At 35.0% G+C, this 12,841-nt stretch overlaps 1 protein-coding gene across 1 annotated transcript in view; it reads left to right on the top strand.

Moving 5' to 3' along the window:
• Positions 1 to 12,841, top strand: part of LOC106464086 (ubiquitin-conjugating enzyme E2 H-like) — a 41,100-nt gene that overhangs the window by 15,337 nt on the left and 12,922 nt on the right. Inside the window, exons 2-3 of the mRNA XM_013924197.2 lie at positions 1,359 to 1,435; positions 12,129 to 12,203. Coding sequence (XP_013779651.1) covers positions 1,359 to 1,435; positions 12,129 to 12,203 — 152 coding nt within the window. The remainder of the gene's footprint in view (positions 1 to 1,358; positions 1,436 to 12,128; positions 12,204 to 12,841) is intronic.

Raw genomic sequence — 12,841 nt, forward strand, 5'->3', positions numbered from 1 at the left:
AGAAATCATTTGGCTTTGAAGCAAAAAACATATCAATATCCTGTTTAACACCTTCCACATTTGCATACGTTTTCCCATTAAGATGGTGTTGCAGGAAACGAAAAAAAGATGGTAATATGACTGTGCCATATCTGGAGAATATGGTGGGTGGGGGAGAACTTTCCAACCCAACTCCATAATCGTGTGTTGCGTCAAACGTGCCACATGTGGACGTGACTTGTCGTGGAGAAGAAGAACACCTTTCAGATTGAAGAGTGAAGGGAATTTCTGATGAAGGGCTTGATTTAAACATTCCCGTTGATGACTATAGATCTCTGCATTGATAATTTGCTGTAGATTGAGGAGTTTTAAATGAATTACTCCTTTGATGTCCCATCAAATGCAAAGCATCACTTTCTGGCAGATTGAGTCCAGGTTATGGGGTCGGAAGTGGTTTTTGTCTATGACTGATCCATTTTTTTGGCATTTAATATTCACATAGAGAATCCATTTTTCATCACCGGTGACATTTCTGTCCAAAAATGGTTCATGCACATTACGTGCCAGAAGAGATGAAGTAATGTTCACACATTCAAAATGATGATCATCGGAGAGTTTGTGGGGCACACAAACACCTTCTTTATGTTTTCCCATATTTCTTGGATGTTTACATATTGTTTCATGAGAGACATGCAATTTCAGGGCCATTTCACAAGTGTGTTGCTTTGGGTTAGACTCAACAGGCATCTTCAGAGCATCAATATCAATTCCAACATGTTGGCCCCTGCCATTACAATTTTTAAGGCTAAAGTCATGTGAATGAAATTTGCTGAACCATCATTGACACTTGCGAATGTTCAAAACATTTCCATAAACTTCTTTGCTATTCTTTAAGGCTACAGAGGCATCGTTTCCCTTCTTGTATTCAAACAGTATTACATGCTGAAAGTGTGTGTTGTCGTGTGCCATCAATATAAGGGATCAGATTATAATAAACTTTACACATTATATAGGCTACACTAATGTGATGTTTAGGTGGTTAGTTTAACTATTATACATGATGTATGTTTTTTATGGGGTGTTAATGAAAGTGTTCCAAAATGCGATATTCATTTCTTGACAACGTAATAGAATTGCACTCATTTGGTTCTATGTTAGTTCAAATTACTTTCCTAGTCTTATGTGAAGCAGAATATTGAACATTAAAAACATGTATATATGTTGAAAGTGTTTATTTTTTGTACTTATGATTTTAATTACACCATTTTTTAAGGTTTACAAATTGTAGTAAACCAATCTTGTGTTAGGTTTGTATGTTGTCTATGTGATTATTCTCTTGCTTCAAGATGAAAATATTCACCCTTGACTACTTGTATCAGCATTGAGAGTAAACATGAAGTTACTATTCTTGGTGGTCTGCATGAATTTTGTGTCAAGTTTAATGGGCCTAAAGGGAGTAAGTTATATGATTTTTTTCTTTATGGTATTAAGACAAATTTGGGGTTATCTAAAAACATCAATAAAATCTTTTTTTATATCAAAGCTGTAATACTTTATTAACTTTTAGTGCTGAAAAATGTAGTTCTCATAGAATAATCACTTTCAAATGGAAAATCTATTAAATTATTTCTGAAGTTTTTAAAATATTAGAATTACATATATCCTTATGTGTAGTGAAATTTCTATTCACCTTTTTATAAATATACCATAAACATTACCTTTTGTTCAGGATGCAGTTTATATTGTTTGAAATTCAATTTGTTACAAAAGATTTGATAGAATCATTAGATAATATTAAGATATTGTTTATTAATTTTCTTTTAATGAAACTAAACTTTTATGTTAATACATGCTTTTAGATAATTAAATACCTCATAATGTTTTCTTTTATAAATCTAAAGTAAGTGCACAAAAAGTGTAAACTTTCAAATTAAACACAGGAGGAAAAGAGTTACAATAATTGCTTAACTATATTTCCATAAGTATGGTATGATGTATGAACTTTGAGTAACAGACATTTTCTGATTAGTGGAATATATAAATCTGTGATATTTACTTACACTTATATTCAACAGGTAGCCAAAATTATCCATAAAAGGCAGGTTCGTGACTTAAGCAAACACAAATGAACAAATCCTTAGTCATACTATGTTACTCACCTCTCCATGAAACAATTAGCTAGCACCTCAGTGCAACTGCCAAAAAGTTTTTGTGCATGTGCCAAATCATTGAAAGAGCTCTCACACCTACATGTAATAACTTGTACTGTGCTAGTCTATATTGTAAGAAAAATTAGACTATACCCCTCCACCAATATTAAGGTGATACAACCTCTTTGCTCAGTACTCTCTTTGAGCATTTTGTGTAAGCCAAAAGCTCATTTTTTTTCCACAGCACTGTTTAGACACGTTATCTTTCATAGGATTTTTGTCAAACAAAGGATCTTTTATGCTTCAGGTAACTGTTAATTTGAAAATATATGCAAGACAATAACTCATCTCAACATAGATTAGCTATCTTTCTTGTGCATCTGCCTAATAGTCCACTTGCCTTGAAACAACTCTCACCTAATTTCACATGTTTTAACATCAACTGCATTGGTGCATGGTTGTCATCATGTGAAAAAGCTCTCCACCAATAGGAGAGTGACACAACATCCATGCACATTAGCTTCCCCTATGCACTTATACTTATGATTACTTCATTATTCTACTTGACATTGTACTGAACAGATACATTTACATTTCTCATCTGATTTCAACGTGTGGAAATTTACATTGTTGACAAAACTTTGATTTTTATTTTTTCATGGCTTTTGTTTCAAAAGCTTTACATTTTTTTCAGAAATTCCCAAATGATGGTGACCTACTTAATCCTGTGAGTGATCTTGTCATGTATAGGCCATATTTCTAGTATGGTGTCTGGAGGCTCTTTAACTGTAGGGGATGTTGCAGCCATTGTTCATTGTCTTGTTGTTTACCACATACCTACTGGACCTTCTGTTCCTGTCATGTCTATCAAAATTAATTTTCCTCGTTTGGGAATGATCTCTTGATATACCACTTTAACCTGATTTGCTTTGGATGGTGCCTTACCATTTGAGACACAAACTTAACCTTCCAGTCTCATTCTGGATTTTCTTTCCTTATCTTTTGCCTGTATTCTTTTTTTATATTTATTCCATGATCCACAATTCTTGGGGCTTACCTTTTCTTTCCTACTTGCTTGTCATTATGATTTATGCTACCTTATTTCTTTAAAGCTCCTCTGTCACACCTGAATGCCTAGTCCCCTTTGAGTTTGTGACTCCTTTTCTCCTTACTTGTAGACTTTCTTCTATTTCTTTTCTCATTTGAGGATAAACCCCTTACCTTCTGCTTAGCTCTATGTTCCCCATTTTCAAATTTTTGTCTTTTTGCTCATTGCCCTTCCATATTCCCTCTCCTCTCTCTGTCCTTTTATTTGAGGAACTTCATCATGCTTCAGAGGAATTTTCTATAAGTATTCATATTCTTATCTTTGCCAGTTTAGCCCGTTCAATTCCTTCTGCTCTATCCCTCCTTACTTTGTTCCCCTGCTGTTGAGACCTTTTGGGTCAGGTTATGTTCCTTTTTTCTGTACTTTATCTTCTTTGTGTACATGGAATACAATGAATTCCTCTTCTTCACACAAATGTCTTCTAGGGTGTTCATTTCCCTCAGATGACCTGGACTGATATTATATGGATTTATTCCTCATCCTATTACCAGGTTTTGTTCTTTTTTGACTTTGCCCTTCATTCTTGTTCCTTGTCTCAATCAGTCTTTACCCTAACCTTCCCATTCCAGGTTCCAGACCTTCCTCTTTTTCTCACCGATCCTCAACTGGAAGTCTACTTTGTCCCTCTTCTTGTCAGTGATTACCAGACATGTATGATCCTGTAAGTTCCCCTTCTCCTACTGTTGGTCTCCTTTTCTACTGACAGTCAATTTTCATTTCTTCACCTTGGACTCTTTGCTTCTTTTCTCATTTCCTTTTCTCCTCCCTTATTTCCCATCAATGGTCTTTTGCACTTGGTCTGCAGTTGACCATGGTCAATGTATTGGACATCTTCCTATACATCACTCTTGACCTGTTGTCCATACGTATTCTACGTTGTTGTTTTTTTCCATCATTCCTTTCTCTTCCCTTTCATTAAATGTTGTGAGGAGCTTCACTCACCATATTCATGGCCCAAGGCTTGTGATCCTTTTCTTGGGCTTTTGACTTCAGTTGGCCCATTTTCAGATAGTTTTCTCTTCTCACACCTCCAATCTTTTACAGGAGGCTACTCATTTTTTTACTTTTTTTGGGGGGGGGGGTCTTCTAAGAATATTTGGAACTTCTTGGCATTCTTTTTAGGCATTTTCTTCATCTTTTGTCTCAGGTTTTGTGCTGTTCATTCTCTTTCTGTATGAGAGGATCTTTCACTTTTGTGAACTCTGGCTTCCCAAGAATCCTTCTTTTCTTTGGGACATGTATACATGTGCTTCCTAGAGTGGACCTTGTGTATCCAAGGATTTTTCTTTAGTTCTGTTGTTCTTTTTGTGAACTTCTACTCTCCTTGAGAAATTGTCATGGTGAGTGGACTGTGCCCATACTGCTTCTCACACCAGATCTCTCTCTTCACAGATGCTTCCCTCTCTGATTGAAGCACATCTCTGGATAAGAGCAGAACTTTTGGCATTTGGATGTGGGACAAGCATTCACTTCACATCAATGTGCTTGACCCTTTTACTGTTTGTCAGGCATGTTCCCATTCTTGCCTCTACTGATGGATCACTTGGTCATGTTTCATTCAGTCAATTTTACAGTCCTTTCTTGCATCAATTGTCTAAGAGGCACAAATTCCAAAACACTTTGTTTTTGGGCATTCGGCATACACTTATGGCCCCATTCACATTGGGTTTGTCTTATTGCTTGGAATTGGTGGTGGGCTGTCTCTCTTGGCCAGTCTACATTCTACCAACAGTATGGTCTCTACACCTCCCACGTTTTTCATTGAGTTTGCTCTTGGTTGGGCATGTTCCTCGTAGATATCTTTGACACCTTTCTGTACTCTTGGTTTAGTCTCTTCTGATCCATGTTACCCATTTTTTGGCTCTGGCCGGTAAATTCTCAGGTAGGCCTGGTCTCAACTCATTCTGTTTGCCTATTTCCTTATTTGTCTCCTCCCTCTGATATATTGTCTCCACCTTGATATATGCATTCCGTGTTGGATTTTATGGTTAGTGTCTCTTTGGGTAGCCCAGCCTTGGTTTCCTCTGTTTCTTTGCTCACTATTCACCCCCTCCTTCTCTACCCAATTTAACCTCTCTCTTGCATCATCCTCATATGTCCCTTTTTTATTGTAGGATGTCTTTCCTCCTTCATGTATGGGATTTGTCTAATCTGTTGCCCATTGGGTTGGACTCTTTAATCATGTGACATTCTTCTTGTCACATTTTTGTCGTTCTTCCACTGTGTTTGTTTATATAAGAATGTGGCAAGTCTTTCATCATTGGTCCAACTTCTATTATTTTACTCCTGGCCATCCTACAGCGCATCACCTTTCTGCCTTTTTACCTGGCTGTTTGTCATTGGTTTTTCAGTCTCTGCCTTTGCTGGTTTTAAGGTAGCCTTGTTCATGGCATTTTGACTTTTCTGGTAACACAAAGTGTTTCTTCCCTTGTACTCCCCCTCTCTTTTATACTCTGTCATTCTTATCTGACCTTCTCACCCGACTAAAACCTTAGTGGGGATTTGCATGCTCTCATGCATGCCCCATAGCTAGGGTGGTGAGAACGAACCCTCCACTTCCACCAGAGTTCCGCTTGCCTTTAGTTTTATTTTTTCCCCTTCTTTGATGATGGCCTTTCATTATATAATTGCTTTTGTAACACTTTGAATACATGTGTAAGTAGCATTTTTATACTTATAAGAGGAAATTTACTAGAAATGTTTGTTTGCTGTGATAATAAAGGAAGCATTGCATATTTCAGAATTTGTTTTTTGTCCGTGGACACTAAAGCTACACATGAAATTAGTTTGACTTTGGACCATAAAGGCCCCCTCCCCACTTACAGTTCCCATGACCAGATAGTTAATTAAGAATGTCTATTTTTACTCATCCAACATCTTTTCATTGACACACTTCCATCTTTTCCTTGGCCATTCTACTTTTCTTTCTCTGGTTCTTATGGACTTCTTCAGAGACTTTCAAATTTTTTGTTTCCTGTGTCTAGTTCACCTGTTCCCTCTATCATTTTTCTTTAAAGACATATTTTCCTTTCCTTCTAGCTGGTGTGAGACATTGCTCTGATAATTTTGTCTTAGGCAACTCTGGCATTTTTTTTTTAACAGAGACTGGTGAATTTATATTCCAGACTGCTGCTTCCTTTTCTAGGCTTGGGTTGCTCAGGAGGATGATCAAATTTTTTCTTCAATCACCCACCCTATAATTTCTTTTGTAAACTGTTGTTCAGTCCCTAGTTGTTTCCTTTGTTCTCTTTGAGCAGATTGATGTTGATTGCCCCGAAAGAGAGCTTGAACAGCTCTCTTTAGAGACAGAAAATTGTATTTTCCTGCTGTGTTACCCCTTTACTTTCAAGATTTCTCTTTTTCCACTTTGATTGGATTGGTTAAGCAACTCATCTGGCTTGTCTATATTTCTATATACTAGATGACAGTTTTTATTTTTTTGATGTCACCTCCCATCAGGTTCATCATCTCACAGCTTTTCTTGCCTCTGACCATCCACCACTCCTGGACACCTTTGTATCACATTACTTACATCACATTGCATTTCTTAGTCTCTAGGTTTTGTCTTCCTCTAGTTGCTATTGTCTAATCTTTGTAGAAACACCGAGGAGGTGTGTTGTTGATAATTTCTTGTCATTCCAGCTTTGTCTTTCACCCCTTAGCAAAATAGATTTAAAAAAAAATGAAACAGGAATCCACCAAGTAGCTGGTGTTGCTTTACTGACAATTTCACAAAATCTGTATCAGGAGATAATAGAAAGTGTTAAGCCTATCTGCTTCTACTCAGTACCCATTATTAAGATGGGGTTTTCTGAAAGACTGCTTTGGAAGTTTGTGTGTATGTATAAAAATGTTTTTTTTTAATTACCTTTTAAGCTGTACAGAAATATAAAAGAAATAGTGGCTATACCACCAGATGCTCATCCTGAAGCTCCTGATTGGTCATATGCATTTACTGCTACCACAGTGGCTCTGACCACTGCACAGTGTCCAGGATCTGAATATTCAATGAATAAACATAATGTCACAGCTTGGTGAGATAATTCATTGACATTCCATTGTTGATGATTCTTCAATGTTTTAAAATGAAGTTGTAAACTTGCAATGAAGTTATCCAAAGTGTCTTCACATTATTCTGAATACAAAGGGTGCATCAATCTTAGTCAGTGCAGATAGTGATATGACTTTCATGGAGAAATCGACCACAAATTATCAGTAATACACCATGAAACCTTGTGGACTTCTTGTTTATTAGCACGTCTGTACAGGGTGTCCTTGACCACTGTAATCTTTGCAGGATAAATGGGCACTATCTCTACTTTGATATTCTGGAATACAATTCATAGTTCTCAACAGTGAATTGAAATGAGCAACAAAAGAATAGTTTGTCATTCATTTAAATAAGACATCTCTGCAGTTGCAACCCTCTAAATGTAAATTTCAGCTTTTCAAAAGTGGCAGGTGCATCATACAGACAGAATTGCATGATGCAGAATTCACATAGTTCTTATCACTGTAGAAAACAGCTTCTTAGGTCTAATTTCATCATCTAGTTAAGTTTTACCATAAGCTAGAACTACTGTACTGAGCCATTGGGCACCCTCCAGTGCATCCAGGCATTCATTTATGCATGGTAAAGGAATGGCATTGATAAGCATTTCTATGTTTTCTGACATAATGTTCATACAAAACCTTAGCATTCCTTCCTTCTTACTAACAATCATTACTGGAGATGACCAAGCACTCTCTGGAGGTTGAATTTTGCTGACCTTCAACAACTGATCAATTTCAATGCTGACAATATCCCTGGTGTTCCAAGGAAGTCTGCACAGCAGTTGTTTTATCAGACATATGCTGCCTGTATATATATATAATGAAGCATGATTGTTGTCCAACCCAATTGATCACCTAGTCTTATTAACATATCAACATACTCCCCAAGCAGTTCCTATGTTCACATCTTTATTTCAAATTTATATTGTTAGCATAGTCTTCTAATAGAACTTTAGGTAGCCTTGACATTGCACATTTGTTCTCACATTTTACGGTGGATATGATGTTAGTTACTACATTTGTGTAGCTTTGAGCTTAATAACAAACAAACAACAGCTTGTATGTGTCACTTCCAGCTCTGTTACCATGCTGATGACAGAAATAGTCAACTGTCCATAGTACACTGTAGAACACCATTTGCACACTAAGCAGTATTGCTATCTTCTCAACACACACAGTCCACTGTTCTCAGGGCCAATCTGGTCAATACTGGATAGCTTATTTTGCCACAGAATTGCAGTTACCCTGTAGTACAACCAAAACTGGCTGCCAATTTTTACAGTAGGTCAATCTCTACAGTACCAATACCTAAACTCTAATGAGAGACAGCTGCCTTTGTTTGGTAACAACATAGCCAAGACAAAGCCAGAGATGCTGTTCTCCACTTGTGCAGCTTGTTGTTGTTTTCCATAAAGAATTTGGAGCAACTTCCTTAAGTGATAACTTTCCATAACCACCTGATACATGGCAATATTCACTAAAACTTTGGCTGCTCCAGTATCCACTATAAACTTAAGTCTTAAGAACTGGGGCAATCTTTGAGATAAGTTTAAAAATGTTTAAACCTTTCAATTATGTATTTTAAAATGTAACTAATACATAATTAACTGAGATATAAAAGTAAAACCTAAATGCAATTTAACTGTTTCTCTAACTATAGCCTATTCAGCTAAGAAAAAACTAAGTGCTATCATGGGTAAACTACAGGCAGTTACATCTACCCAATGACTAAGACTGAGTGCCAGTTTCAAAATAACCATTGTTGGATTATAGTGTAAAATGAGCTCTTTCTAATGACTATAAACATGTATATGTAAGAACTACATGTAAGTTGTAAAGCTCTAGTATATTCATGATGTCAGAAAAACACGTAGGTTCAAGAGGTCTTGATATAAAATGATAAAAACCATGTAACCTGAGTGCTTTTGAAATGTGGACCTTTCTTCTTCAGGGGCAAACAATTTGTCTCTGAAGAAAAAAGGTCCACTTTTCAAAAGTGCTTGGGTTACAAGGTTTTTATCATCTTGCATTAAAATCTCAAGTATATGTATAGAAGGTGGGTGTGGCATCTGCAGTAGTTGACAAAATTTATTATTTGTATCTACTGCATTCAGAAAGAGAACTTTGAAACTTACGTGTCAATAGGGCAAGTAATGGTACTTAATTGTCTAGACGTACATCTACAGGACAGGTGTTATCTAAGTCAAGATAGCAAGTGTGAAAGTTGAGATTTTTTATAGCATGTGGGTCATGTGACAACACAAAACTGAAATTTAAGTATTTTTAAAAATGGTTCTTTTTGAAATAATAGAACTAAAACTTAGATAATGTAAAACTTAAAATCATAACCATACATTATAATGTTAATTTCCTTCAATACATTGATGGTAAAGGTGTTTAATTAAATTTTGGATGTAACACAGTGACTTGCACAGAAAAGTTTAAAACTGTATCTGTGGTTAATTGCCCTTGTAATGGTGCAACATTTCAAATAATACTCCATTATTATGTCCTACCTTTGTCTTAGTTACTGCTTGAAATTTGGAAGCTCTGTCCATAAGCTTTGTTGGCCAGGAAATCTCTTTGGATCATAGCAAGATGCTGTCTGCTAAACCTGATGGCATTGCAATATATTGCATCCAGTACACACATCTTATCAATTTCTGTGGTTAGTGGTACCCCACCTAGTGCCTATTGATGCTTGGGCTAATCAATATGCACCTAGCTTAAACTTGAAGCTCCATAGAGACCATTCAAGGAGTCTCAGTGCATTCAGGCTACTCACTGTATCACTTATTCTTCTCTTTACTCTCCTGCTCTCCATCATACAGGGAGTAACCATCTAAGGTTGTATTATTGTCATCCATGATTGCCCAGTGAAGCACCCATAAGTTCTTTGGTTTCAAGAATTGATTGATAAAATGAACACCACTCTTACCATAGCTGGTAAAACCTTTGGATCCAGAAGAGTGCTTCTCCTAGACCTTGCTGCCTTTTCAGATCAATTCCTTAATACCACTGTAGTTTTCTTATATCTGCTTTGAAAGTTTTATGTGGTCTCAGAAAGTTTTCTTTTGTGACAGCTGGATTTACAAATGTTATTTTACAAGAAAAGTAACAGAAAAAGGAACCCTTTCAAAACAAACCCCACAACAATAAGTCTTTTGGTCATTGTACTAAAATGTTTTAAAAGTGCTATATTATGTCTTGTTTTGCCTATATTATTTTTAAAAAATCCTTTGTTTTAATTAACCCAATGATACTAGCCACCCAAATGGATTTTTGTCTCTTGTTTTAACCACAGAAATAACCTAAAGTTACAGATACTCTTACTTATTTCTTACATAATCCACTACCACCTAAAGAAACCTTTGTAAATTTAGTGTTATTAATGCAATAAAAATTACCAAAGTATACTGATAACCAACTGGTAGCCAAAATTATGCACAAAACACAGTTTCAAGATTGTTATGAAAAAATACATTTAAAATGGACAGGAAAGGAAAACAAGTAAACACAAGCAAATAAATCAAATCTTTATTCATAGTGTTGAAACCTTTAAACTGGCCTGCTTTTTTAGTGTCTTTATGACTCAACTGGCTGCTGGGGTGAAGAGAGACTTTTGCAAAATTAAGGGAGAGCAGGATCATGAGAGCACAAAATAGAGAAGCAGAATTGTGTGTATATCACACTTTTATACTCATATTGAGTTCATAGTGTGGTTTCCATTGTTCTAGCTTACGTACATCAACCATCATTCTACATAGGTAAACCTAACCATTTTAAGCCAGTTTTTTCTGGGGTATGTATTACTTGTTTGAGTAGCAAACTTATAAGAAAATCTATGGAAAAATGTACACACTAGCTTGACTCTTAAAACAAAAGTTGTATCTTGTAACTTCCCACTGTGTAAAAGGAGAAAACATATGTTCACAACCTTGTGATGTCCAGACAATACAGATGTGGGTTAACAACGTGCAGAACTCCTGCATGAAAACTTCGAAAATACATGAATATATCTACCTAATGATGCACTCAGTGATAATTATGAAGGGGTAAAATATGATGATATCAAGTTATCACATAGTAAAGAGGTTAGTGTAGAGGAAGTTAACTAAATTTCTATAGATAGCTGTCTATTTTTCAACACAAGCATGAAGAAAATAAATATTAAGCAAAATTGAAATTTAGTTGAACATTCTTAACATTAGCATTTGAAAAAAACTGTTGCTACTTTATCCTTTTCATTTATCATCATACCTTCATTGAATAAAGAATCTTTTGGTGACATCTTTTAAAATATGTAGATTTGAAATGTGAGAAAATTATTGGAATTATAATTAGATAAGTAGAATTATTGGTGTTTTAAATAAGTAATTAAAAACCAAATAAACTAAAAGTTTTGTTCATATGACGTACATCTGTCCTTTTCTTCCACTTTCATTCCTGAAAGGTTCTACTATCATATGGAAAAACTCATTTTTGATGTAAAAACTTGCATAAATCTATAATTCCAAAACCTCGTACTATAAATTAGATCCAGGCCTTGAAACAGTTATATAATAAATACAGACATTATATCATTCCTGTATTTAAAGTATTAAGTTTACTTTTAAAAAATTTCATAAGTAGTTGACATTTAAATTTTAAATTATAGTATCTATTCAATTAAACTTTAAAGCTTTATATGTATTACTAATATCACAAAATACATACTCTTATTACTTGTTTTTAATCATATCTAGTATGTAAGATTATTGTATTGTTAATGTTAACTAATTTCATATCAAAAATTCTACCACTAAAAGTATATAAACTTAAGAATGTTGCATTTTCAGCTCCATACGAAGGTGGAGTTTGGAAAGTTAGAGTAGATTTGCCCGAGAAATATCCATTTAAATCTCCATCAGTTGGTAGGTCAAACTTTTTTTTTTCTAAAACTTATTCTGTGGGGTGAAATCATAAAGATGGATACTTTTGTAACACAGTTAAGTTTTTATTGTACTGAAGTCACAAGCTTTTATCATCATCCTTGTATTCTTGTTTATTATATACCTGAACTATTTAATAACAAGGCAACAGCATAAGGGGAATTTTGTTTGAAATAGATAAATAGATTTATGAATAGTGTGTGTATTACTAGCAATTATTATTGTGATTTTAGCACTTTCATAAAAATTGTTTTTATGAAGATATAAACAAATTATATGAGTTTTGCAAGAAATTCTAAATTATTAACATTGATCCACCTGTGGCTTTATTAAAAGAGTACCTTAAATGTGCTTCAGGAAATATCCGATTTTTAAAGTGAATACGAAGGTTTATGGGATAATTTATAATAATATCTTCATACTAGCTGAATTATCATATACAAGTTAAACTTCTACATAAATGAACCATGAAAATATAACACTACTGTAATAAGCACTCACTTATGTAGTGATTGCTTGCTACAGCCACTGCCAGACTAAAATGCGCATGTGTGTGTGTGTGTATATATACACCTGGAAAAAAGTTAAGCACCCCCAAATATTTTTCAGGTATTGCTTAT

The sequence above is a fragment of the Limulus polyphemus genome, unplaced genomic scaffold (genome assembly GCF_000517525.1).
Source record: "Limulus polyphemus unplaced genomic scaffold, Limulus_polyphemus-2.1.2 Scaffold1558, whole genome shotgun sequence".
Classification (NCBI taxonomy): domain Eukaryota; kingdom Metazoa; phylum Arthropoda; class Merostomata; order Xiphosura; family Limulidae; genus Limulus; species Limulus polyphemus.